At 41.4% G+C, this 24,368-nt stretch overlaps 1 protein-coding gene across 2 annotated transcripts in view; it reads left to right on the plus strand.

The window, feature by feature from the left end:
• Positions 1-19,843, plus strand: part of HS3ST5 (heparan sulfate-glucosamine 3-sulfotransferase 5) — a 142,291-nt gene extending 122,448 nt beyond the window's left edge. For both annotated transcript variants that reach the window (XM_028723214.2, XM_028723215.2), the window contains exons 3-4: positions 13,579-13,717; positions 17,915-19,843. In XM_028723214.2, coding sequence (XP_028579047.1) covers positions 13,611-13,717; positions 17,915-18,845 — 1,038 coding nt within the window. In that variant the 5' untranslated portion in view covers positions 13,579-13,610 and the 3' untranslated portion in view covers positions 18,846-19,843. The remainder of the gene's footprint in view (positions 1-13,578; positions 13,718-17,914) is intronic.
• The last annotated feature ends 4,525 nt before the right edge of the window (positions 19,844-24,368 follow it).

A 24,368-nucleotide genomic window follows, 5' to 3' on the forward strand; every position in this document is an offset into this window, starting at 1 on the left:
TGAAGTTTGACTACTTGTGGCATTAAAGTAAAAGAAAACTCGCTTTTTTTAAGTGGATAATGCTTATTTTTAATGGCTAAATTTGTGAGTTTCAAATGTAGGGCACAGGAAACTGTGTAGGGAAGGCACACAGTAGACCAATAAGCTTCCAAACTGTCACTATTTTCAAGTGGGATTTGATCACATACTGGCAAATTCAGCTTGCACAGTTATAGTTGATTGGAAGGCCTTGTGCAACAAACCTCCTTTCCCAAAAGATTCCTGAGTCCAGTGCCACTTGCTTTGATGCAACGTAGTCTAGCATCCCTTTAACAAAATGGATGCTCATTAAATTGCCAGCATCGTCTAATCTCCCTGAAAACAGAGTAAAGATGAATACTCAATCTTTACTCAGAGTAAAGATGAATATTTCCAGGTAGTCTGGAAACGACATTAGTTGTGAATGGTAGTTCCAAAGATCTGCTTGCACAAGGATGTCCTTAATTTTCACTGAACCCTTCTAACTGTAGTCCCCAGCATTACATCCCAAATCATTCCCGAGAATCCTATAAGAAGGCAACAGGCTGCAGCAGGAGGGTGGCAGGAAATTCCTGTCCTGCCAGCAGGCCTCCACACATGGTTCTATGGATCAAACCCATTCTGGGGTCTTCTTGCCATATCTTTGCTTAGCCATAACCAAGCAGGCACAGTTTGTAGAAAAGACAAGCCCCTATGATGGGACCCAACAGTTTAAAAAGACCTAGAGTACTAAGTACATTGGAAATGTAAGTTGTGTTGACTTTGACTGTGCTATTCTGTAAGGTAGTTTGGGCGGTGGGGTATGGAGAGAGAGAGAGAGAGAGAGAGAGAGAGAGAGAGAGAGAGAGAATTACACACTCACTGCGAATTTCAATCAGATCTGTCATCATACACTGAAAACAGCTATTCCGGTTGGGCTCAGTTCAGTGCATTCTTAGTCCCAGCTGAGGATTCAGTGCAATCAGTTGCAGTAGCTGGCAGGGAGAGGCAGTTGTGGTCAATTCTTCTTGGCAGTGAGACAGCAGTCTTATCCCCAAGGAGAGGAAGGAAATTGGAGTTGAATGATTTGGGGCTGCCCAGGCTGATATGCAACCTATACACAGAAGAGCAATATGCAGGAGGAAGTCATCGAGTTATCTCAAATTCCTTTAACTTCACACTGACACAGGCAGCACGAAAGCAACAAGCATCTAGGAAACCTATAGGAACACATATTAAAGTAGCATATCATGTGCACACCAGAATTCAAATACTGAATAAGTCCACTTATCCATATTTTGGTCTAAAGCATGAGTGTGGAGTGGCCTCTCTTTGCTGAAAGCTGGCTCAATTGCATTATCATCTGTTTGTTCAAAGGCTAAGCTTAACAGCTGTTCTCCTTATGTAATTTTTACATCCAACCCTGTACATAGAAAAGGAACAATGGCAATTTCACTGTGGCCAACCTTTTTGTAAGTGCTTTACTGCAACGTTAAAACTAAGAGATGCACAAAAGTGCAAGCGATTTAACAATTAAGTTTATATATAAAATGCTGCTGGGCAAAACATTTTAGTCACTGGCGTTCTCATAATGGTAAAAGCTCACTAATTCAGAATGCCTGCATTCAGATCCTTCTTGGTTTGTGCTGAAAGCATTAATGAATTAATTGGTCCCATTATTAGTTAAACATGGTACAGGTTTTAAAGTACACATTTTAACTAGATCTTAATTGGCACTCTGCTAAAAAGGACAGCTCTAGTTAGTAATGCAACAAGGCTGAAAATATGCATCTCCCGACTTAAACAATGAACTCAAGATTCCCCTGCCCCCAATAAATTGTGTAACTCAATTAAAGGTAGCTTAACCATGAAATATCATTTGTTTACAATAATTTAGTATTTCTTTAAATTCATTTAAAGCAACAAAATGAAATCCTACGAACTGTAATTAGCAGGCTGTGCTATTTCTCAAGTTTTTATTATCTGATTATAGATAACAGATTGTGATCAAGAGGGATTAGACCCAGATTGTCTAGGCATGCACCTATATTATTCTGTGTAATTTCTTCTCTGGAGCTGTTAGCACAGAATTTCCACTACTACTTAAACTTTGCTGAGTTTACACATTTGGAGATTTGATGTGATGGCAGGGATTGCTAAAAGAGGAACTACTGCTGGTATATGTACAGTGAGTGATATCCAGTGCTAGTCATACACAGAGTAAGCCCACTGAAATCAATATACTTCAGTCAATGCTCTCCATTAATGTAAAATTAAGACAATGGGCAGTGCTGGATTAACCATTAAGCAAAATAAGCATGTGCTCAGGGCATCAAAGGAAAGGGGGTACCACAGAAATGTTCCGTCGCCGGGTTTTTAACATTAAAGGTCACAAATTGTTCAGCTGAGCATTAATTTTTGCAGTTGAAGTATATAAAAAAACCCCAACAGAACAAGTATGCAACGAGGCAGGCTGTCCTGGATACCTTATCTCCACTAAATTTAGAAAGAGATGTGTTATGTAAGATTAGCTTTGAGGATCTGATCAAAGACTTTGCAATTAAAAACTGTTGGATAAAATTTGTCAAATGAAGTATACAAATATAAACATTCTTTTCCATCTTACTGTAGGTTTTGTTTTACTTCAAAAAATAAAATTTTATTTACAGTTTATTATTGGTTCTATTAGTTATATATGGGGGCACCAAAATCTTTTAAGTACTTAGGGCTTCAAAAGGTCTGAATCTGGCCCTGACACTGGAGAATATGGTTTTCACTTTTGAAGTTTGTAGCCCTTGTTCTACCTGCTTATATGATAATGATAATTGTTTTTTTTAAAAAAAGAAATTATTCAAGATTTTAAACATTTTCACCCAACACATATAAACCCATCCCCAAAATACAATAAACAAAGGAAAACACACAAAAAAGAAAAACATAGAACATCAAAATCAAATCCTTAGTGTCCATACTTTCTTGACCTTTTTGGACTTCCTCACGTCTCTCGTTCCTGCATTCCAAATTTATAAAGTTCTAAACAGCAAATTATCACCTTGTTTCAATACTTATTTTGTATTATTCCAATATTATGTCTCTAGTTTTAACTGCATTAACCAAAAGCTTGAATATTTAATTTAGGCATAATATTAACTCCAAATTTGACTTTTTCTGAGATTTCACCTATTCTCAAATTCCTTTCAACTAACGTTACTGATGCCTCATTTATTTTTATTCTTGCATCTTTCTTAACACTCATACAATTTACAATGTTTTTGTAGGTAATCCTTGAATTTCTTCCAATCCTCTTCCACAGTTTCTTCTCCCAGGTCGCGGATTCTGCCAGTCATTTCTGCTAATTCCATATAGTCTATCAGTTGCATCTGCCATTCTTCCAGCGTGGGCAAATCTTGAGTTTTCCAGTACTTAGCTATAAGTATCCTTGCTGCTGTTGTTGCATACATAAAAAATGTTAGATCCTTCTTTAACACCCTCTGGCCAACTATGCCCAAAAGGAGGGCCTCTGGTTTCTTAGGAAAGGTATATTTGAATACCTTTTTCAGCTCGTTATATATCATTTCCCAGAAAGCCTTAACCCTAGGGCAAGTCCACCAGAGGTGAAAGAACGTTCCTTCAGTTTCTCTACATTTCCAGCATTTATTGTCAGACAAGTGATATATTTTTGCAAGCTTGACTTGTACCACCTGTATATCATTTTCATAATATTTTCTTTTAGGGCATTACATGCCGTATACTTCACACCGGTGGTCCATAACTTTTCCCAGTCAGCAAACATAATGTTGTACCCAATGTCCTGTGCCCATTTTATCATGGCTGACTTAACCGTTTCATCTTGTGTATTCCATTTTAGCAGCAAGTTATACATTTTTGAAAGAACCTTAGTTTTAGATTCTAACAGTTCTGTTTCTAGCTTCGATTTTTCCACCTGGAATCCTATCTTTTTATCCAAATTAAAAACAACTTTAATCTGAGCATAATGTAACCAGTCCCGCACTTTATCTTTTAGTTCCTCCAAACTCTGCAACTTCCAAGAATCTCCATCTTTTTCTAGTATTTCCCAATATTTTGGCCATTTGGCCTCCATGTTAAGTCTTTTCTGGGCCTTAGCTTCCATTGGTGACAGCCACCTTGGGGTCTTATTTTCTAATAGATCTTTATATTTTATCCAAACATTAAACAATGCTTTCCTGACAATATGGTTCTTGAAAGCTTTATGACTTTTCACCTTGTTGTACCACAAATATGCATGCCATCCAAATACATTGTTAAAACCTTCCAGATCTAAAACATCAGTATTTTCAAGAAGTAGCCAGTCTTTCAGCCAGCAGAACGCTGCTGCTTCATAATACAACCTTAAGTCTGGCAGGGCAAACCCCCCTCTTTCTTTAGCATCAGTTAATATTTTAAACTTGATTCTGGGCTTTTTGCCCTGCCAGACAAATTTGGAAATGTCTCTCTGCCACCTCCTGAAACACTCCATTTTATCCATAATCTGTAAAGTCTGGAACAAAAACAACATCTTTGGCAATACATTCATCTTTATAGCAGCAATTCGGCCCAACAAGGAAAGTTTCAATCTAGACCAACTTTCTAGATCCCTCTTAATTTCTGACCAGCATTTTTCATAGTTATCCTTAAATAAACTCAGATTCTTGGCTGTTATATTTACCCCTAGGTATGATAATGATAATTAAATGTGTGTTGTGCCAGTGTGAGCTCCAGTGCATGAACTTTGAACCACTTCCACCAAGTTGGACTTGTGTGTCAGGCTGTGTGCATTCTCGCTAGCCAATGTAATAATGTTGAGGGAAGCATGAAAAGGAGAGAGTTGAGGTCAGAAGAACATGGGTACTGTGAATTGAACAACTATGCATAACATGCTGCACCACAGATCGGCATGAGTGTGGGAGGGACCCTAGGTAATTGGTAGAGCAGAATGCATTGAAAAGAGAAGGTGATAGGTTCAATTCTTGACATTTTCAGTTAAGATGGCCACATGTTGTTGTTGTTGTTGTTAATTGCTTTTCACATTAGTCTCGATGTGATTAACAAACATAGCAGCAGGGGATGTAAAAGACCTCTGCCTTAGAGCCTAAACAGTCAATTAGAGCAGATAATACCTGATTATATGAAAAAATAGCAGGAACTTTAGAAGCCGCCTTAAATATAGTGAGAGCAGTGATCTATATAGCGCAGAGCTGTCTACAGTGATTGACAGCAACTTTCTAGGATTTCAGACAGGGGTCTTTTGCAGTCCTACCTAGAAGTGATGGGGATTGAACCTCAGAGCTTTTGCATGCAAAGCAGATGTTCTAGCACTGAGCTACATCCCCGCTCCTACTCTGACTTGCTATAAGGCAGCTTCCTTCATTTAGCTTCGTTGGATCCCAGTGTATGTTTTGAGCTAATTGGTCCAGGGTCAACCCACAGATCATGCTATTCATGGTCACTTTCAACATTTCCCACCCCAAACCATCTGTTTCTGATATTGTTAATGACTTTAGATTGGGATGTGCCAGAGACAAGAAGAGGAACTAATGTCTCGCATCTGACATTTATCAAGGAGTAAACAAATCACTTCAGTTGTCAGCTGCGAACTGGGTTGGATCTCTCTTGAAACAAATGCCAGCATCTTATGTGCAAAATAAAAGGCTTTTTTGATCTCCAGAGGCCTTTTGGTAGCCAGCACTTACTTCAGTGTCAGTGACCAGGCAGAGCAAAGGGCAGAAGGATGAGACAAGCGTGGCATGGGACTAACAGGAGAGGAAGTCAACCAGAAAAAAACAGGATTTTCTTAGGCATATATTTTATTTATTGGGAGAGAACTGACTAGGTGGTTCTTTCACACTTCTCAAGGTAAGGTAATTGAGAAGCAGGGCCATGCACATACTGCTGGGACACTCCTAATAGAACTGCATTGGAATTACTTTCAAGGAGATTGTCTTAAACTGTTTGATAGCTGAAACTACTCTGGAATTGGTAGAACAGCGTATAATTCACTGGGGCTCTAATGACAATTTTATGATGTGGTGTTGGGGGGAGCAAAAACCTTTTATCCCCTTCTTTAGAAGAAAAGGCAGTATTTCTTATATAAACATATACTTACATATTCCACTGAAATGGCAAGATTAAAAGAATAATTAGAATTCTGGGTCACAGTGGTATTCTGTTCACATCTCAGCCCTTAACAATCTGTTAAATGAGAGAGCTTAACAGAGGCAGGATTAACTGACTTTCTTTTAAGTTTGGTAATTGCAAATGCAAAATGAACATCATTCTGCCGACATGGTGCCAGAGGACAGCTCAAGCTGACGAAAGAGTGGTGAGCTATGATAAATAATGTATGCCCAATATCAAAAGCTGAATGAGATACAGAAATGGAGAACCCATTTCAAAATTTGGAATTTGCTCAAAGCATTTCCTGCAGTGATTCTCAAGAGGATGAGCACAGATCAGTAATAAGCTCTATAGCTGTGTATAATTTATAAACTTACACCCTTTTTATTCACAACAATTCTTATGTTATGCTTAAAGAAGGAAACAAAGAGAGAAAACAGTAAGAGCCACTTGATAAATCTGAATGAGATGGTTTTCTTTTCACTTCGACTTTTGCACTATAGGGTGTCAGTTCTGTCTAGAACCCCCATACATTTCAAATGTTAAACCCAACAAATAGACAGGAGAAAAGAACACGTCATTCTTATGTGACTGGTTTTTCTAGAGCTTTTTTTTTAAAAAAAAAAGAAGAGCTATCCTGTATATTTCTAACAAGTGATATTTAAGCGATTCCTGTAAAAGGATTGTCTACTGTTATATTTGCATAATAAGACTGTTCCATGATCATCCCATGACATCACAGCAGCTCAGGCTATTTGGATGATGCAACAAACCATTTGATAAAATGAAGCCAGAGGGTTTTTTGCTAATAGATATTGCTAGGGAGCTGTCAACGGCTGTGGGGTGCACAACTCAGGTCTTACTGCTTCTTTCCGGTTCCTGTGATTTATTTGGCAAATTGGCAGAACCACTTTTTCTTCTGCTTCAATTTCACATCTTATCCCTATCTAGTCAACCACCTAAGGCTATCCATCTCCCTGGAGGTACCTGTTTGAAGAGCCAACAGACTAAAACTGCTATCCGATAACATCACGGTTTGCAGCTCCAAGACAGAATACCAAGCATTTCAAATTATTCATAAGCATGAGGAATAGAGTCCTTGCAGTTGCTTGCTTGCAGTCCCTGCTACTGACAGTGCTACTCACGAACCTGCCCCCTGGACTTTGTGACCCTCCTGCTCCTAAATGTGAACCTTTGGATCCCAATTGGCATCTTCTACCCTCTTCTTGCCTGTCATCCTGCTACCCTGATTGGCTCAGAGACTCTTCAGATTGGTGTAGAGGATCTTGGCTTCCTCAGATAGCCACAGTATTAGCAGTATTAGTTTTAAGGACATAAACGTATTTTGAACAGTACAAAACTTCTTAGTTCATTTAAAATAGATGCTGTGGAGAGAGAAAATTGCACAATCAAATACCAGTTTCTGAAAAGGGAGTGTAAGAGGCCCAACGACTTGCCGAAGAGCCAAACCACGAAAGCAGGTGGGAAGTGGGAAGGCAACATTAGTTGATGAAGAATGGTCCAGGAAATTTTCAGCACAGCAATAGAGGTTTGTGGGGTGGACCAGGCAAAGCGACATTGCTGACCTACCTTCCAAACCTCAAACATTGCTGTCAGTTCCTGAGGAGAGTGGTGAGGTGCCAGGAGTTCAGTACAGTACAGCTGTGGTGGCAGGAGTGTCTGACTGGCTCTGCTGCCATGCTCCTTTCGCTCTCAGGAACAGACAGTGATGCTCAGTGTTCAGAATGCAGGTGAGCGATGTCCTCCCTCCCTGTGCCAAACTAGCAATACAAGTCTTTATTGCTCTACTCTGTTAATTCTCTTATTTCATGAGAACATTCCTTCTGAAAATAAGAGCTTAGATTTCTGCTACTAAACATCCCATATGCTGTGAAATTCTTATACAGATGGTAAGTCTTCTTGTTTTGTCCCTTCTAGGTCCATTCAATGTGACCATTTGTGTGCTGACAATATCAGGAGAATCCACATAGCTATTGCTGCAGTTGTAATGTAGCATTAAAACACATTTCCAGCATGAATGATTTTGGTGTTAGCTTCCTCCTCAGTGAATTCAACATATATTAACATTTCCAAGTCTTACTGAATTCCGCACGTCTGTTTCTTTAAAATACTACCAAGGATAGCGAGACTAAAACGGCTCCCAGATTTTAATTAATCTGAAACAATCACGCTACCTGATTGTATGAGGCATATCACTGCCAAGGAAAGAAAAAGGCATTGGGAGGAGGGGGGAGGTGGTATATAAGGCACAAATGTTGTTGTGTCAACTTTGGCATTCAACTTGGCCAAAATGCTATGCTGATCCTACTGTATCTGCAACAACCACTCATTACCAAATGAGATGCAGTTACAAAAATGAGAAAGGGTAAAGGAGATGTATTTTAATCAAGCTATACTACTCAGACTGCAAAAGAAGAATATATAGTGTTAACCATGCATACAGGTGACTCACATATTTCGTGCACCTCTCCAGGCTTCTGAATAGACTACTCACCTGCCTATCTGTAGTGAAGAAGTCCTTCCTATAGGCAGGGAAGCTTTACACACATATGAACGCATGCACACAACCGCAAAAGTGATTCTTTTCAGTGGTGTCAGTTTAGCTCTGTAGTTTCCTGGGTTGCCTGTGAAATATTTATTGAGGATATAAAGTCCATTGATGTTTTACTAGATACTTGATACCCATCTTGTTTAATTTAAGGTACAGGAACTTATGCAATTTCTTATTTCAGGTGGTGGGTTTTTTTAGAAAAATACCATCTGGGACTGATAAATTATTATTTCACAGTTCATAATGCCTTTCCTCATTGTCTTGTTCTTACACAGCAGTTTGCAACATTTTTCAGATTTATCACCCTAATAAGAAAAGAAATAAGAAAAGAGGAGCTCAGGTGTAGAAAAATTTCCAACCCCCTTGAAGATTGCAGCAGATTACTCATACAGCTTCTCAGGTGCCTACCTTGGCCAGACATTCCCCGCTTCGTACTTTAATAGCCCCTCTAATTTGTTATGCTTCTTGCTTCTAATACACAGTGCATTCCTTGAATACTGACCAAGCTACTAAGAGTTAGGCAAACTCTTTGATACAAGGCAAATGATTGTATGTATCACATATTTTTCTATAACAAGCAACCACCCACAGAATCAAGGTATTAAGTAAAGGTAAAGGTACCCCTGACGGTTAGGTCCAGTTGCGGACGACTGGGGTTGCGCGCTCATCTCACTCTACAGGCCGAGGGAGCCTGCGTTTGTCCGCAGACAGCTTCCGGGTTATGTGGCCATCATGACTAAGCCGCTTCTGGCCAACCAGAGCAGCACACGGAAACACTATTTACCTTTCCGCCGGAGCGGTACCTATTTATCTACTTGCACTTTGACGTGCTTTCGAACTGCTAGGTGGGCAGGAGGTGGGACCGAACGGGAGCTCACCCCATCATGGGGATTTGAACTGCCAACCTTCTGATCGGCAAGCCCTAGGCACTGTGGTTTTTAGACCACAGTGGCACTCGCACATGCAAAACATTGCCTTGCTTGACATAGGGGCTTTCTTGAGTCAAAAATGATTTAAGCCTTTTATTTATAGACAACCTCCCTGTCAGCTGGTTTGCAGGATGTTTGTTTTAAAATGTGGCACAATACAATATGACAAAAGAACATAAAACAAACTTAAACTGTTCTAACAGTTTAAGACTTAAACACAGACTGAAAGATACATTTATTATTTTATATCTAACCTACTAGAATATATTGATTTTTTATTTATTTTTTACATTAACTCCCATTTTAAAAATACATAAGCATCTTTCACTCACTAGAATAGTTGGTAAGGACCAACATGCAAAATAAAAATAAGAGACAAATTCAGTTATGCCAGTAATTAGCTATTAGGAAGCAGGTGTTCAGAGTCTATGAATCTTCCTTTTGTCTTTTTTGTCAATTATTTACAGTAATTGTTATTGTTAAATCAAGTTCTCAGAGCTGGTTCATATATTATAGCAAAACCATGTTTGCTGCAGAAAAACAAAACCTTTCCCATCATTGGGGCTCCACACAGGTGTCATAATTTGAGTTATGGGTTTGCATGTTAAGCAGTTACCTAATGGAATATTTCCATGCCAGTCTCTGCAGAACTAATAAGAAAATATTCTATGGGAAGTCCTCTATATGATAAGCTGCATGGACCATGGGGTAGCAGTTTCCAGCAACAACCATGCCACTTCCATAAGCTGGATTTCAGACTTTGTCCAAGTAAACCTACTTAAGTCAGGGGGTGGGGGGATGTCATTCAAACTTTTCCAAGTTAAAGATGATCATGCAAACAATTTCACAAAATTGAAATTTGATTTCTTCTTATATCTGAGACAGGCACACTTAAAAGGATAATGCCTTATGGGATCAAATTGCACCATAAAAGAGGTTGGAATTTTAAGGAATTGTAAAAGAGCATCAGCCTTTTAAAGAAATTCTTACTGCATTCCTAACCAGGTCTCCACAAATTCTTTGGATCCATTACTCCAATCCATGCATATGTGAACATTTATAATGTGAATTCACAAGGGCTGTTTTACAAAGAATTTAAAAAATATTGGAATGACTTCAGTGAAACCTTAAAGACAATTGAGTTGCAATTCACTTTTTAGCAGCTTGTTTGCAAGTGTTCTGTGTAAATCATTAAATTTGCTGCTAACTAGATGATGATTGTATCATTATGTGCAATTAAAACATTGGGGGAAGCTCAGAGAAAGATTGCTTATTTATCTGATGGAAAGGTATCTGTTCCCCTCCTGTTACCTGAAAGACACTAAAGACTATGGGTTGAAGTCAGTGAATCATACTCAGAGCAGACCAATTGAAATCTATGGTCATTACTTAGATTCACTTATTTCTGTGAGTCCCCTCTGAGTAAGGCTTAGTTGGATATAACCTTGAAAATTCAGAGACAATAAATGGTCTTTTCATGTATTTTTTGCTGTCATCTGTGGCTGCCTGTGTTCCTGACAAAGTCTGCAGATATTAATGAACATTGCAGTCCTCATATTTATACATGAAAAGAGACACTTAAACAAGCTTATTTTTCAACATAAAGCACGGGATTTCAAGTTTGTTACAGACCATCTTGTGCTTGCCTACTCTGCAGTAAGTCTTGTTAAGTTCAGCTAAATTTCTATAGGACTGCAGTCTTGAGAACTCAAATCAGAACCATCTCCTCCAAAATTGTAACTTTTGTGTTGATGTTCATATCAGTAGTATTATTTAATTAAAATAATTAGGATTATAGAGGCACACACATTTCAAGCTGTCATGTGTGGGGGGGTTTTTTGGTAATATTCTCAGTGCAAATCATAATTTTTTGGCAATGGTATATCTTCACTACTAAAAATCTAAGGGGAAAAAAATCACCTATTTTAGCAAAAAAAAAAAAAAAAAACATGCAAAAAAAAGACCGTAGGAAGAGAAATAAAAAAGAGAGTATCATCTTGTGGCTAATGCTCAAACTAGAATTCTTGAGAACCAAGTTCAAATCCTAGCTTTGTCTAAGGCGTATTGTACAGCTTTGTGAAAATCCCTTAAAATCCTTGTCTACTTAGTTGTTCAGGGGAAATGTGCCACTTTTTCTCCATGCATCTTTCAAGACAGGGCCTTAGATTTTATTGCAAAACAAAAGCAAACCCCACAGTGTTTTTGACCAAAATAAAGCTTGGGGTGTGATCTGTCTCTTTAGATCAAAATATTCACACGTTCATTAGAAGCAAGAATTCAGCACTGCAAGTAACCCTGAATAACTGAAATAATACCCACTTAGGTTCTTCTAGAGGTTTGGTGGCCTGTGCTGAAGGAATTTTCCATAGAACTATTTAGGCAATAGACTGCACACAGTGGAAGAACAATATGATCTCTGCCTGTCCTATGCACTGGTCATGTCTATCTCACTTCTGTTCCCACCATACTTGTCTGCTTGTTTGTAATGTTTACAAAAGATCTTTGCATATAAAGTAAAGGTAAAGGGACCCCTGACCATTAGGTCCAGTCGTGACCGACTCTGGGGTTGCGGCACTCATCTCGCTTTATTGGCCGAGGGAGCCGGCATTTATCCGCAGACAGCTTCCGGGTCATGTGGCCAGCATGACTAAGCCACTTCTGGCGAACCAGAGCAGCGCACGGAAACGCCGTTTACCTTTCCGCCGGAGCGGTACCTGTTTAGCTACTTGCACTTTGTGCTTTCAAACTGCTAGGTTGGCAGATCTTATACTGTAGGCCTAAACCACACACTCATATCCTACATGCATTCCTGGTCAACTAACTGGTCAAAACACACCTATGAGTGAGCCCAGAAGTAATATAGGTATATGTGGCGGGAGGCATGGGAATGTATGATCTCACTCTCTTGCCAGATGTAGTCTTTACTCAAAGATTAGATCATCTGAAGAACCAGCTATTTGACAGCCTGTTCCGTTCCATTCCATGTCCCTTTTCTAAAACCAGCTCATGTTTTTCTGAGTTTGCAGTCCTACCTGTTCGGTTTTTCCATCTAGCGAAGGAGCAAACTAGATGTTATGATGCCATTGTTTACATTTGGGTCACTGCTGAATTTAGCATTTAACCATGGAGTTGGGTGGGATAAAAAGTGCAGGATAAGTGGCCTCCTAAACCATTCTCCCCCCCCCCCCCCGCTTCCCCACCCCACAAACCCCCTCCTGTTTCTTCTAGCCTTCTCAGAGAATATCCACTGGGGTTTTGAAATGGGAAATCTTAACTGAAAGTATAAGAGGCTCAGGACAAGTGGTTTCAGGGAAACAGGTGGTTCAGCAGCTTCTTCTGCCAATCCGTGCTCTGCTACAAATCACACCGTATCATATTAGTTTGGCACAACCCACATATTCACACGAACTGTGCTATTGTAACATCTGATTTATCCCCAAAGAAAAGACATCCAGAGGCAGGGAAACAGGAGCATGAGAGTGTGTAGCCAGGTTCCTTCATTTATATCTGATTTTTCTCCCAAGGAAGCGACTGTTGTAAACCTTGCTTACACACTTTCATGCCCGTTCCTCTCCCTTTGGGCATGTGGATGTCAGAAAACTGCTAGTGAATGAGTTTGCAAAAAGAATGTTCTGTATCCAACATTATTCAGGTGAAACTGACATGCTTACAATGGCACCCACCTCTATCTCCATTCTGCTGAATGTTCAAGGACTCAAGACCCAAGAACCCCCTGAATTTGGTAGCGCTTGAATTTAGAAGCACTGCCCAAACCATCACTACATAAACACGTTATCTGCTTTTCTTGTGAGTGAGAGGGGGAGAGAGAGAAAGATGCAAGTGTGGGTTAATCACTTGTAGGAATTGATTGACTGCCTGTTAATAAACATTAGCCTGTATATTGCCACTTGCTCATGAGTGGTTTATGTATTCTGCTCCCTGCAGACTGAAGAAGTCCTGAAGATTGATGGAGGGCCATGCTATTCAAACAGCAGGCGTTGCTGAGACAGAAGCTCCTTGTGCTAGGCAGCCTTGCTATTGGAAGTCTCCTATATCTAGTTGCCAGAGTTGGGAGCTTGGATAGGTAAGTCATTAAATTAGCACATGTGGGTGACATTCATGATCCTAAATGGCTTTAACTGAGGTTTCCCCCCCACAACTTCCTCTTAGACTTTGGAAAGAATTGAATAGGTTTCCAGCTCTTTGTCTTACTACTAAGATCTAGAAATACAATCTGCTGCAGTATTGATTTTCATTGTTATTTCCTTTCTTTTTAAGGGTGGAGGAGGGTGTGGGTAAACTTAAAAGTTTCAGCTTGCCTAAGCCAATGCATCTTGCCTTTCCATTTGTATTCCATGCGCATTGGCAGTTGTTTTCAGAAGGAAACTAAAGCAGCAAACAGTAAAAATGTCATTAGAGCAGTTCATTTTTGTCTGTGTGTGCATCTGCGGATTGACCTCGAGTCTCGACAAACAGTTATGATGTATTTATGCATCTTCCTTTCTGAAATTTATGAGTGGGCAATTAATGTGCTACTGTGGTAGTTAAAATTATGCATGAGCCTGCAGAGTTAGCTTGTCAAGCCTGGAATCCTATCGCACTTGAAAGATTGCTGCAGGGATGGGGGATTTTCACTATGTTAATTAGCTGTGTGTCTGTGTGTGTTGAAGCTGGATACATTGGGCGAAGAGGATCTGCCTGAGAATGATTTCCTCAAGCAACAGGACAGATGTACAAAACTGAGCTTGTGAGAACAAATGCAGACCTAAATACCACCAAAAAGATCCGCCTACTGATAAATCCTATGCATCATTTCACCCAGAAAGTGACAAATTTTTCATATTCTGCCACTTGTCACAATTTAGTTCTCCAGTTTATTTGAAAATGAAGCCTTGCATATACTGAAAAAGGAAGGATCATCTATGCCTAGGCTGGCATTATCCCACCATCCACCAGCAAAACTCCATACCTTAAAGATATGCATAACGGCCATGGCCAATTATGCAGTTTCATGTATGGGATGAAAATTCCTTCTTGACTCCTGCAGAAATTTGTCCTGTGCCCTGAGGCATGAAATTTAATTAACCTTATCACCAATCTAAGCTTGCACAGCTACAAATGTTATTAATGGTCATAAAATTATCCAGACACAGTACTTGACTCCTTGAACTCGTGCAGCAGTGAATGCTACAGGATCCATATATAATTATTGCTAATGGCATGAAGGGTTTATTCCAATATCTCCTGTTTTTACCAAGCTGTGAGGGGCTTTTATTCACTAGTGAATCCTGTTCTGTTGCTGCAGAAGTCTGAGTGTCTCAATAGGCTCCTTGATCTGCAGTCACGTCATTCTAAGTGTAGGAAAACTAACACCTTGGGATTAACTCATGGTTGCTGCTTTTCTTTCCCCACTTCCTGGAGCTATTAAAAGTGATTGCTGCTGTGGTGTCAGAACCTGGGAGGAGACAACAGTCAGAGAAGCTGGAGGAAGGAGTTGTGCTAGAGCAGTGTTTCCCAACCGGTGTTCCGCGGCACACTAGTGTGCCGTGAGACACCGGCTGGTGTGCCGTGGGAGGGAGGCGGGCGAGTCGGGCGCCTAGGAGAGAACAAAACCAAGTGAGCAGCGCGCGAGAGGGAAGCGACCCGAAAAAGAAGCGCGTTCGGAGTCCGGAGGCACTTTTGGGGCTGCGTACGAAGGGAGGGGGGGGGGCACGGACGGCGGAAGGGGGCGGGGCGCGGTTGCAGAAACCCGCCAATGCTTCCACCTCATTGGGAAAGGGAAGGGGTTGGGCCACCTAAAACTCTCCGCCGGGGCCACATCCTGCCTCCCAGCCCCCTTTCCTCCACCCACGGAGGGAGGGATGTTTTTAACACACCCCCCCGCTCACAACCCTTTGGTAGCGTTTCTCCAATCTGAGGCGAGCGCCCGCCGACGCCCCCTTCCCCTGCTCAGTCGCGCAAAAACCGAAGTCTCCTCCCTACCCCTTATTCCCTCAAACCCCGTTTCCATAAGGGGGGGGGGAATAACCCCTTCCGTCGCGCGCGAAGCCCAGCTCCCTCCGCCCTTCGCGGTCTCCTCAGCACTTCAGCCAGCCGTTTACACTCTCGGAGCCACTGGGCAAAACTCGCTCTCAGAAGCGCGCGCGCGCAGAGAGAAAGAGAGAGGGAAACAAAGTTAACTTGTGGGGAGAGAGAAAGAGCGAGCGGGAGCTAACTTGTGTCCAAAGGCAGATACAAAGTAGCCCCCCCCGCCCCGAAGGCGACCTCTCTTGCTCTGCTCCTCTGGGGTGGGGAAACCAACTCCACCACGCGGAGCAGCCCCGAGGCGGGGAATTTCGCCCCTTCGTAATGTATGCATGTAAATGAGGCGGGCGCAAGGGGTGGGCGCGGAGAGGAACTCGCGCCTCTGAGGCCGCCGCCTCCTTCTCCTCCTCCTCCGCCCCCCCCCTCAAACCCAGGCGGCGGCGGCGGCAGGAGGCAGCAGCGGCAATAACAGAAGCAGCTGCGCTGACAACAACACGTGTTCGCTCGGGCACCATGGAATTCGAGGAGCTGGGGATTCGGGAGGAGTGCGGCGTGTTCGGGTGCATCGCCTCCGGCCTGTGGCCCACGGAGCTGGACGTGCCCCATGTGATCACGCTGGGGCTAGTGGGGCTGCAGCACAGGTAGGGGACACGGCGGTGGGGGGGGGAGACGGTCTGGGGAAGCGGGGGGAGGGTGGGTTGCTTGCGAGACAGCGGAGGAGGAGGAGGCCGGCATGTCCGGGCAGCAGCAGCAACAGCAGCAGCAGCAACTCCCGGCGACGGCTCCTCCTCCGCCCGCTATCGCCGCCGCCTCAGCTGCCGCCGTCCCTCAGTCCCTCGCTCTGCTGCCTCCTCCCACCCCGGCAAGGGGAAGGGAAAAAACTTTCACTTTTGTGCGTCCCTCCCGGCGTGACGCTGCGCGCTGACGTCACGGGGCGGGGCTTTAATGGTGGTGTGCCGCGAGATTTTTTTCCGGTAAACAGGTGTGCCGTTGCCCAAAAACGTTTGGGAAACACTGTGCTAGAGAGTCAGAGCAAAAGGACACACAAATATATGCCAAAGCCAGTTGCTGCTCAGGCAAAGCCTTAGCCCAAACAGGAAGTCTTTTATAGCCCTTCCTGTCTAGGAGGTACAGAAGCTGATACTACTGCTCATTGCTCAGGGAGCTGCTCTAAATCACAGTCCTGTGGCTCACCACATGGGTCAACTGCCTTCAGACATGCAATGATCACTTTGCATCCGTTTTATGTACAGGCTGCAGTTGTGTGATGAAAATACTGCCCACTTACACCAAAGTTTCCATTCATGTATTTCATGCAAGGAATGGCTATCCTATCTGAAAGGGTTGCTCTAGATACCTCTTTTGGTTCACAAGGACACAAGCAGTTGCTCAAAATTCTTTAGCATTGATTTCCTTAGAAGTTCATTTCAAAAAATCATTTCCTTTTTGGAGGAGCGGGGGGGGGGGGGCGGTGTTGTTCTAAGAATGAAAATTCCAGTAGGAGCATTTAAATTCCAGGCAATAGGCAGAGGTGGGGAAGAAAATCAGCAACGCTGCCTTGTTCAATCAGAAGTGGCTTCCATTTATGTAGCAAGGTACTTGGATTCCAGTGTAGGCTTAAAACTCTGCATGTGGGTGTACACAACAAGCATACGGTTTAATGTGTATCATGAAGGCACAAGCTCCTGATTGAGGATGTTACCAGATTACGGCTTAATACTGGAAACAGGCCATTCAGATGCCAAGATTGACAACAAAGATTTTCATATTTTCCGCAGAAGAGTTAAATCCAGATTAAAGGAGAGAGAAAATATGGGCTAGCCTTTTGATGGCATTGAAGTTGTGGGGACACTGTAAAAAGCTTGCATGCATCGATCCCACAGTACGCAACCATTTGGAAACATCCATACATATAAGCAGTGGCAACTACATGCTTCATCGGAAACACAGTGTATATCAGTGTGACACTTCCTGGAGTGGATGAAGCAATGGCATGGTGAACTGTTTTGTGGGTTATCTGTTCTACTGCCATCTAGTTTACTGTCAATTCAGCTCTTACCGTGATGATAACTGTCTACATCTGGACAAGTTAATAGGGCTGTTGCAAATCATCTCAGTTGCATAAATGATGTCTCTTGTTACCTTTATGTTGAAATCCAATATCCACTCACCTAAGAGAAAGCACCATTAACTTCTAAGCAGTTGTGTAAGATTTCACTGTTAATAACTCCTATTTCGCCTCTTTTTTGAATTGCAGACTGCAGCCCATATGCCCTATTGATGGTCGATTTGGACTCCATGGCCAAGATGAAATTCCACTCCGAGCTCTACAGTTTAAGCGTGGGTTGCTACATGAGTTCCGGAAGGGCAATGCCAGCAAGGAGCAAATTCGACTTCACAGTTTGGTCCAACAGATTCCCAAGGCCATAATAATTGGGGTGAGGAAGGGTGGAACTCGGGCGCTGCTGGAAATGCTGAACCTCCACCCAGCAGTGGTCAAAGCTTCTCAAGAAATCCACTTCTTTGATAACGATGAGAACTACGCCAAGGGCATCGAGTGGTACAGGAAAAAAATGCCATTTTCTTATCCTCATCAGATAACCATTGAGAAAAGTCCAGCATACTTTATCACAGAGGAGGTACCTGAAAGGATTTATAAGATGAACTCCTCCATCAAATTGCTGATCATTGTCAGGGAACCCACAACAAGAGCTATTTCTGATTACACTCAGGTGCTGGAGGGAAAAGAAAGGAAAAACAAAACCTACTACAAATTTGAAAAGCTGGCCATTGATCCTAATACCTGTGAGGTGAACACTAAATACAAGGCAGTAAGAACGAGCATCTACACAAAACATTTGGAGAGGTGGTTAAAATACTTTCCCATAGAGCAGTTTCATATTGTCGATGGCGATCGTCTCATTACAGAACCACTGCCAGAACTCCAGCTGGTAGAGAAGTTCTTAAATCTTCCTCCAAGGATAAGTCAATATAATTTATATTTCAATGCCACCAGAGGGTTTTATTGCTTGCGGTTTAACATTGTCTTTAACAAGTGCCTGGCGGGAAGCAAAGGACGCATCCATCCGGAGGTGGACTCCTCTGTCATTACCAAATTGCGCAAGTTCTTTCACCCTTTTAATCAGAAATTTTACCAGATCACAGGGAGGACATTTAACTGGCCCTAAAGTAAATTTCATACAACACTGTGTGTTGCACCTGGAGATATGCCACCGTGTCTCTATTAGAGTAAAAAATATGCACTTTTCGTATACACAGCTATCAAAGTAACCCTTTTTCATGCATACTTGTATATATGCAGTGTGTGACCAAATATAAGGTGGGATCAATTTTTCTACAGAGCAGTGAATAACATAAAATTTACTCTCTGCATAATTGCATCGTTTTATGCTATACAATTAAATGAGAAGGTGTCATTTAAAGGAATTAACTCAGCTACTCAGTTCAAAGGGTCAGTACTCTATTTGCTCCGTAAAATTTAATACCAAACATATCTAGAGAGAAGGCAGAATATTATGGTAGAATTCATTGCAAGAATTGCAATGAAAGGTCTAAGATGGGCTATTATGGATACATATTGCTAAAAGAATATTGACCCTTTAAAGGTGTAAATCTATGCTTCAGGCTTATATTGGTTTAACAGTCACTCTTTCAAAGTAACTATGCTTCTTTGACCAGGGGCAGGGAATCTGTAATACAGAATTCTTACCTGACTACTATTTCCAGGATTTTTTATTGGGGTGGGGTGGGGCCATACTAATTAAACTGGCAAAAAACCAATACAAGTTTGCAGTGTAAATATATCCCTTGTAATGCTGAGCTCTACTGGAACTCTTTTCCTATTGTTTGAAAAGAAATTCTCTCATGCAATCAACATTGTTTCAAATTTCCTGTGGTGAGTTTGCACTATTGTTTTTATTGTATGGATCATCTTGGCACTTGTAGCATGTCAATCATGTGTCGAAAAGGAAGTCTTTTCCCCCCCTTCTATACTTGTACGTTGACAAAGAGAAACCTGCTGTACATAATGTATATTGTTTGTAAATACTGGTTTCACACTAAGTAATTCTATTTTGTAAACTGAATATGGCTATTTAATTTATTGTGAAAATTAAATTTATTGTGGTATTTAAAATGGAATGGATTAAAATTGCTATATGTGCAACTGGCTTTCTCCTTTTCTTTGATGAATGTCACATTATTTCAAACACTATATTTTTCAAATGAGGCAATTCACATGTTCACTTGAGAGTTAAGCACTAAACAAGTTTATATATATATACACACACACACACACACACACACCAGATCAGCCCTTAGAAACCTAGGCAATCTATTATTATTAATATTTAGTTATTTACATAAATTGTATACTGCCCTTCAGCTGAAGATCACATGGTGGTTTACAACATAAAAATACAAAATGAGAAGACAAATCATACAGCATAACAATCATAATGCTGTTTTCTAGAGTATTATAGCAAATATTAGTATCATGAATTCTAAAATAGTAATAGACACATGATCAGAGTGCTATAATCTGCTATAATGGGAGTTCAGGTAGAATGGGAGTTCAGGAAAGGTACTACTAAAGCCAGGAGGATGCCAGCATGGTTAATGAGGAAAGTCAAGGAAAGTATGAGAGGTAAGAAGGCTTCCTTCAGAAAATGGAAATCTTTAAACTCATATTATCATGAACTATACAAATACAATAATGGTAATGAAATAGAACTGCAAAGTAAAATAATACAGGCTTACCTGGGACTTCACTGCATTCTACCCATAAGTAAACCTAATCAATACAGAGAGACGACTTGAGTATAAGATAATTTATTATTGAAAACTTTAGAAATGATGTACCACATGCTGCATCAGTTCTCTACTACAAGCCAGATACAGTCAAACCTCCATTTTCGAACATCTCAGCTGCCGAATGATTCAGAAGCTGAACGCCAAAAACCCGGAAGAGAATGCTTCTGTTTTCGAACGCACCTTGGAAGTCGAACGGCTTCTGTTTTTCCATTTTCATCATTCACTTTCCCGACAGCCCTTCACTCAAACGTTTCGGAAGTCAAACAGACTTCCGGAATGGATTATGTTTGAAAACTGAGGTTCTACTGTAGTGGCTGGCCCAAAGTCACCCAGTGTGCTTCAAGGCTGAGTGGCTCTCCTCAATCTCAGCCTGACATTCTCACCACTACACCACAATGACTTGTACCTTTGCACAGGAAAGAACCATTGATTGAAAAAGGTTGGGTCTATCTAGGTTTTCTCTGGGTCATGGACACTGTATTAAGGCCAGGGCTTCAAGCTTAAAGGTGAGTTAACTTCAATTTAGCTAGATTGCAAAACACATGGTTTGGATGAATGTGTGTTTGAGAGACAAAGAGAGTTGTGGGAAGAAAATGACCATATCATAATGACTGTCTCTAATGAATAAAAGTCAAAACTGCAAAAAGGTGGAGATAAATAATTAAAAACAAACTTTAAAATTGGGGTAACACACACATCATTAATGCCCTTCAAGTAATTTGGTTATCATTGCTTGAGAGGTCCAAAATGGCAGTAATAGATGCCTAATACCAGAAGAGACATACAGTTGTTTAAAACTAACATGACAGGCTAAAAGAAGAAGAAGCTCAGTTAGTTAGAATGTAGGCAATAGTGAAGCTTAAGAAATGAAAGAAAGCCTTTTGTGCCACCTTTTTATATATATTTAAAATGTGGATAATGCAACTTTGTAGCCAGTTAAGTGACAGTGAGCTTACCACCCCTAGATAAAAAGGAGTTCAAGCTAGAATCATATTCCTGAAAAGAGGCCAATTGAAAAATGCTTTGTCAAGAGGGGGTGTGGGGTACAGTGCAATGAAAAAATGATAAACCACAGATATTTTGGAAAGCTCCCAGACTATTCAGTGGCCTTCATATGCCAGGGAGAAGGATGTATCCATGCCAATAAAATTGTCAACTGCATACATGGTTGAACCAATGTTTTTATTAAGATCTAATGAATCTTGGAGCAAAGTTACATGATCAATAATCCTTAATCTAACCTAGCCCTGTGCTCTGAGAAGGTAAGAACCAGTAACCTACATATCACACTGTTTTCTAACAGTGATTTGGGGCGAAGTGAGGACACTATCACTATGCACTGCCTTCACAAAATATTTTTTCTATGTGCGCCCTCTTGTGGACAGATTTATCTGTAAGCAAGCCCCCTGACGAATCTTCACAAACTTTCTTTAGACCATAACAGCACATTTATGAGAGAGCTTCTTATAAATGCTTTTATGACTGCATACAAATGAGTCAAAAGATTCTATCTTCCAGATGTTCTATGGAGCCAAGAGTCATAATCACAGTCCTCAGACTGCTTACTCTGGAATAATGCCATTGAAATCAATAGGACTCATTCAGAGTTTCGGATTTGAAAGCTACCATCAAGATTAATGCGCTGGAAGAAAACTCAATAACAGCTGGGATGCTAATTCCACCAGAATTCTTCAAAATCCCAAGTGATAATAGAAACGCCGACGCTTTGCTGATACTTCCTGTTTAAAACTCAAAGCGTGGCCTTCAGGGGAGGAACAACCATCCTTTAAAGGGAATTGTGCTGAAATACTCTAAGAGACTTTCGACCTTTTGGCATTTATCTCTTAAGTGCAATCTGTGAATAATTCATTTCATCTATTTCAATCAGATTCAAATGTTGGGTGAAAATCATATCCATTCAGCTCATTGGTGCGTGGAGCAGAAAGAGAACCACTGGTTTAGTTTTCAGTCAAATTTGTAGCTGCTCTGTAACACTGCAACATTTGTATTTATCCTATGAACACCCTGCTGGAGTGTTTTGAAATGTTAAGAGACATGCATATCAAAGAGGGCATGCCTGGGTGCTAGAGCATGCGTTTCACCCAGATGTAATCTCTAGAAACTCTAGTGAATGCCATCAAGAAGACAGATGAAAAAGTGTAACAGTGAGACATCAGTAAGATCATCTGCATCAGTATAAGGCAATTTCTTATATATCAGTTATGTACTGACCACATATTTATCTGAGAAATCGCTAGTTGACTGACAGTTGTGGTACAGTGGCTACAGACCTGGACTTTGAACAGGTAGGGGTAAGGATGCTTCCACAGTAGAGCCCATTTCTGTAGCTGAGGCTTGAGCCTTCTTAATGCATTAGTCACATATCGAGGGAAAGCATGTTGAAAAGAGTTTCCTCCCACTCCCAGGGTCTGGCTTCTCCTGCCCCCACTACTGCAGTCTGTTGGGATGCTGCTGGGAGACAGGGGCGTCTGGCAGGCCCCCAGCTGGCTCCAGCCACCGGCCGGCAGCCGGGTGAAACTCCGGTTCTCGGAGCAGCATCAAAACTGTGACTCAAGCCTCAGAAGCCTTCAGAGGCTTAAGCACGCAAGCCAGCAGAGATAAAACTCTTTGCAGCAGAAGTAGCGGACAGAGACATGTGTAAGCATATTTACAGCATTTATTCAGCAGCAGGACAGTGGGAAAACATGTCTGCTTCCCTTCGTGTCCAAGCAAAACAGGAAAAAGCAAAAGCAATATACAAACTGAAATTCCCAGCAGACTGTGCTGCAAGTAAACAGGCATGTGACACACAACAGTCATGCCTGATCTTTTTAAGGTGGAACAGAACTATATCCTAACACAGTCATGTTTACAATACTCTACAGCAGGAAGACTCCTCTAGGAGTGAGGGCTCTCTGCAACATTGAGAAGCCTGATAGCCTTTGTTTCTAAACGGCACAGGTGAAGATTCTCATTGCATATTTCTTGATTTACACGACAGGAGTAAAAGAAGTTATGTGACTTTGGTAGCATGGCCCACATAATACGGCCCAAGGTCCCTTTTCCTCTACACACAAGCATTGTACTTTTGAAATGAGGTGGACAGAGGAATTAAAACAGAAATTCCACACAGCACCTAATATACCATTGTATGATAAAGCAATGCCCTTTTCTATGACAAATATCCTTTGATAATGTCCAACCACTTCCATTCAGCAAAGGTTCTTTCCAACGTTATTTGAAAGCTTCTTCTATATAGCTTCATCCTGTTTTATTGATTCCTGTTGATCAAGGCCAGGGAAGTAGTGATGAGTAGCCCATGATCTGCACTTTCAATATTCTCTGTTGTTTCAATGCCAGCTTCTCCTCCCACTTGTTTCTTCTCATTTTTCTTTCTTTGTTTAATGGCGGGTTTTAGGAAACCAGTAATTAATACCTACATGCCTGCCTGCCTACACGGGGGGGGGGGGGGGGGAGAGGAAGAGGAAGAGGAAGAGGAAGAGGAAGAGATGAGTATGGGTGGAAGCAATGCTATTCAGGGATTATTGCTATCAACAGGGAAAGAGTGAAGGCACAATCCTTGGCAGCATCCCTCTATCACATTGTTGTCAACACACCTACAGATATCAATGAATTGTGTGTGTGAAGGGTTCTTCCCCCATACTTTATAGTGTTGTTGTTGGTGGTGGTGGTATTATTGTAAAATTTGTTTAACGCCCTTTATCCAAATATCATAGGGCAGTTCACAACATCAATAATCCCCCCAAACATATTTAAAAGGCCACTGGATGTTAATCAGCCGAAGGCCCAGTTGAAGAGAAACATCTTCACCTGCCACCTGAAGATATATAATGAAGGCACTAAGCCAGCCTTCCTCG

Source organism: Podarcis muralis, chromosome 3 (assembly GCF_964188315.1).
Source record: "Podarcis muralis chromosome 3, rPodMur119.hap1.1, whole genome shotgun sequence".
In the NCBI taxonomy this organism is placed as follows: Eukaryota; Metazoa; Chordata; class Lepidosauria; order Squamata; family Lacertidae; genus Podarcis; species Podarcis muralis.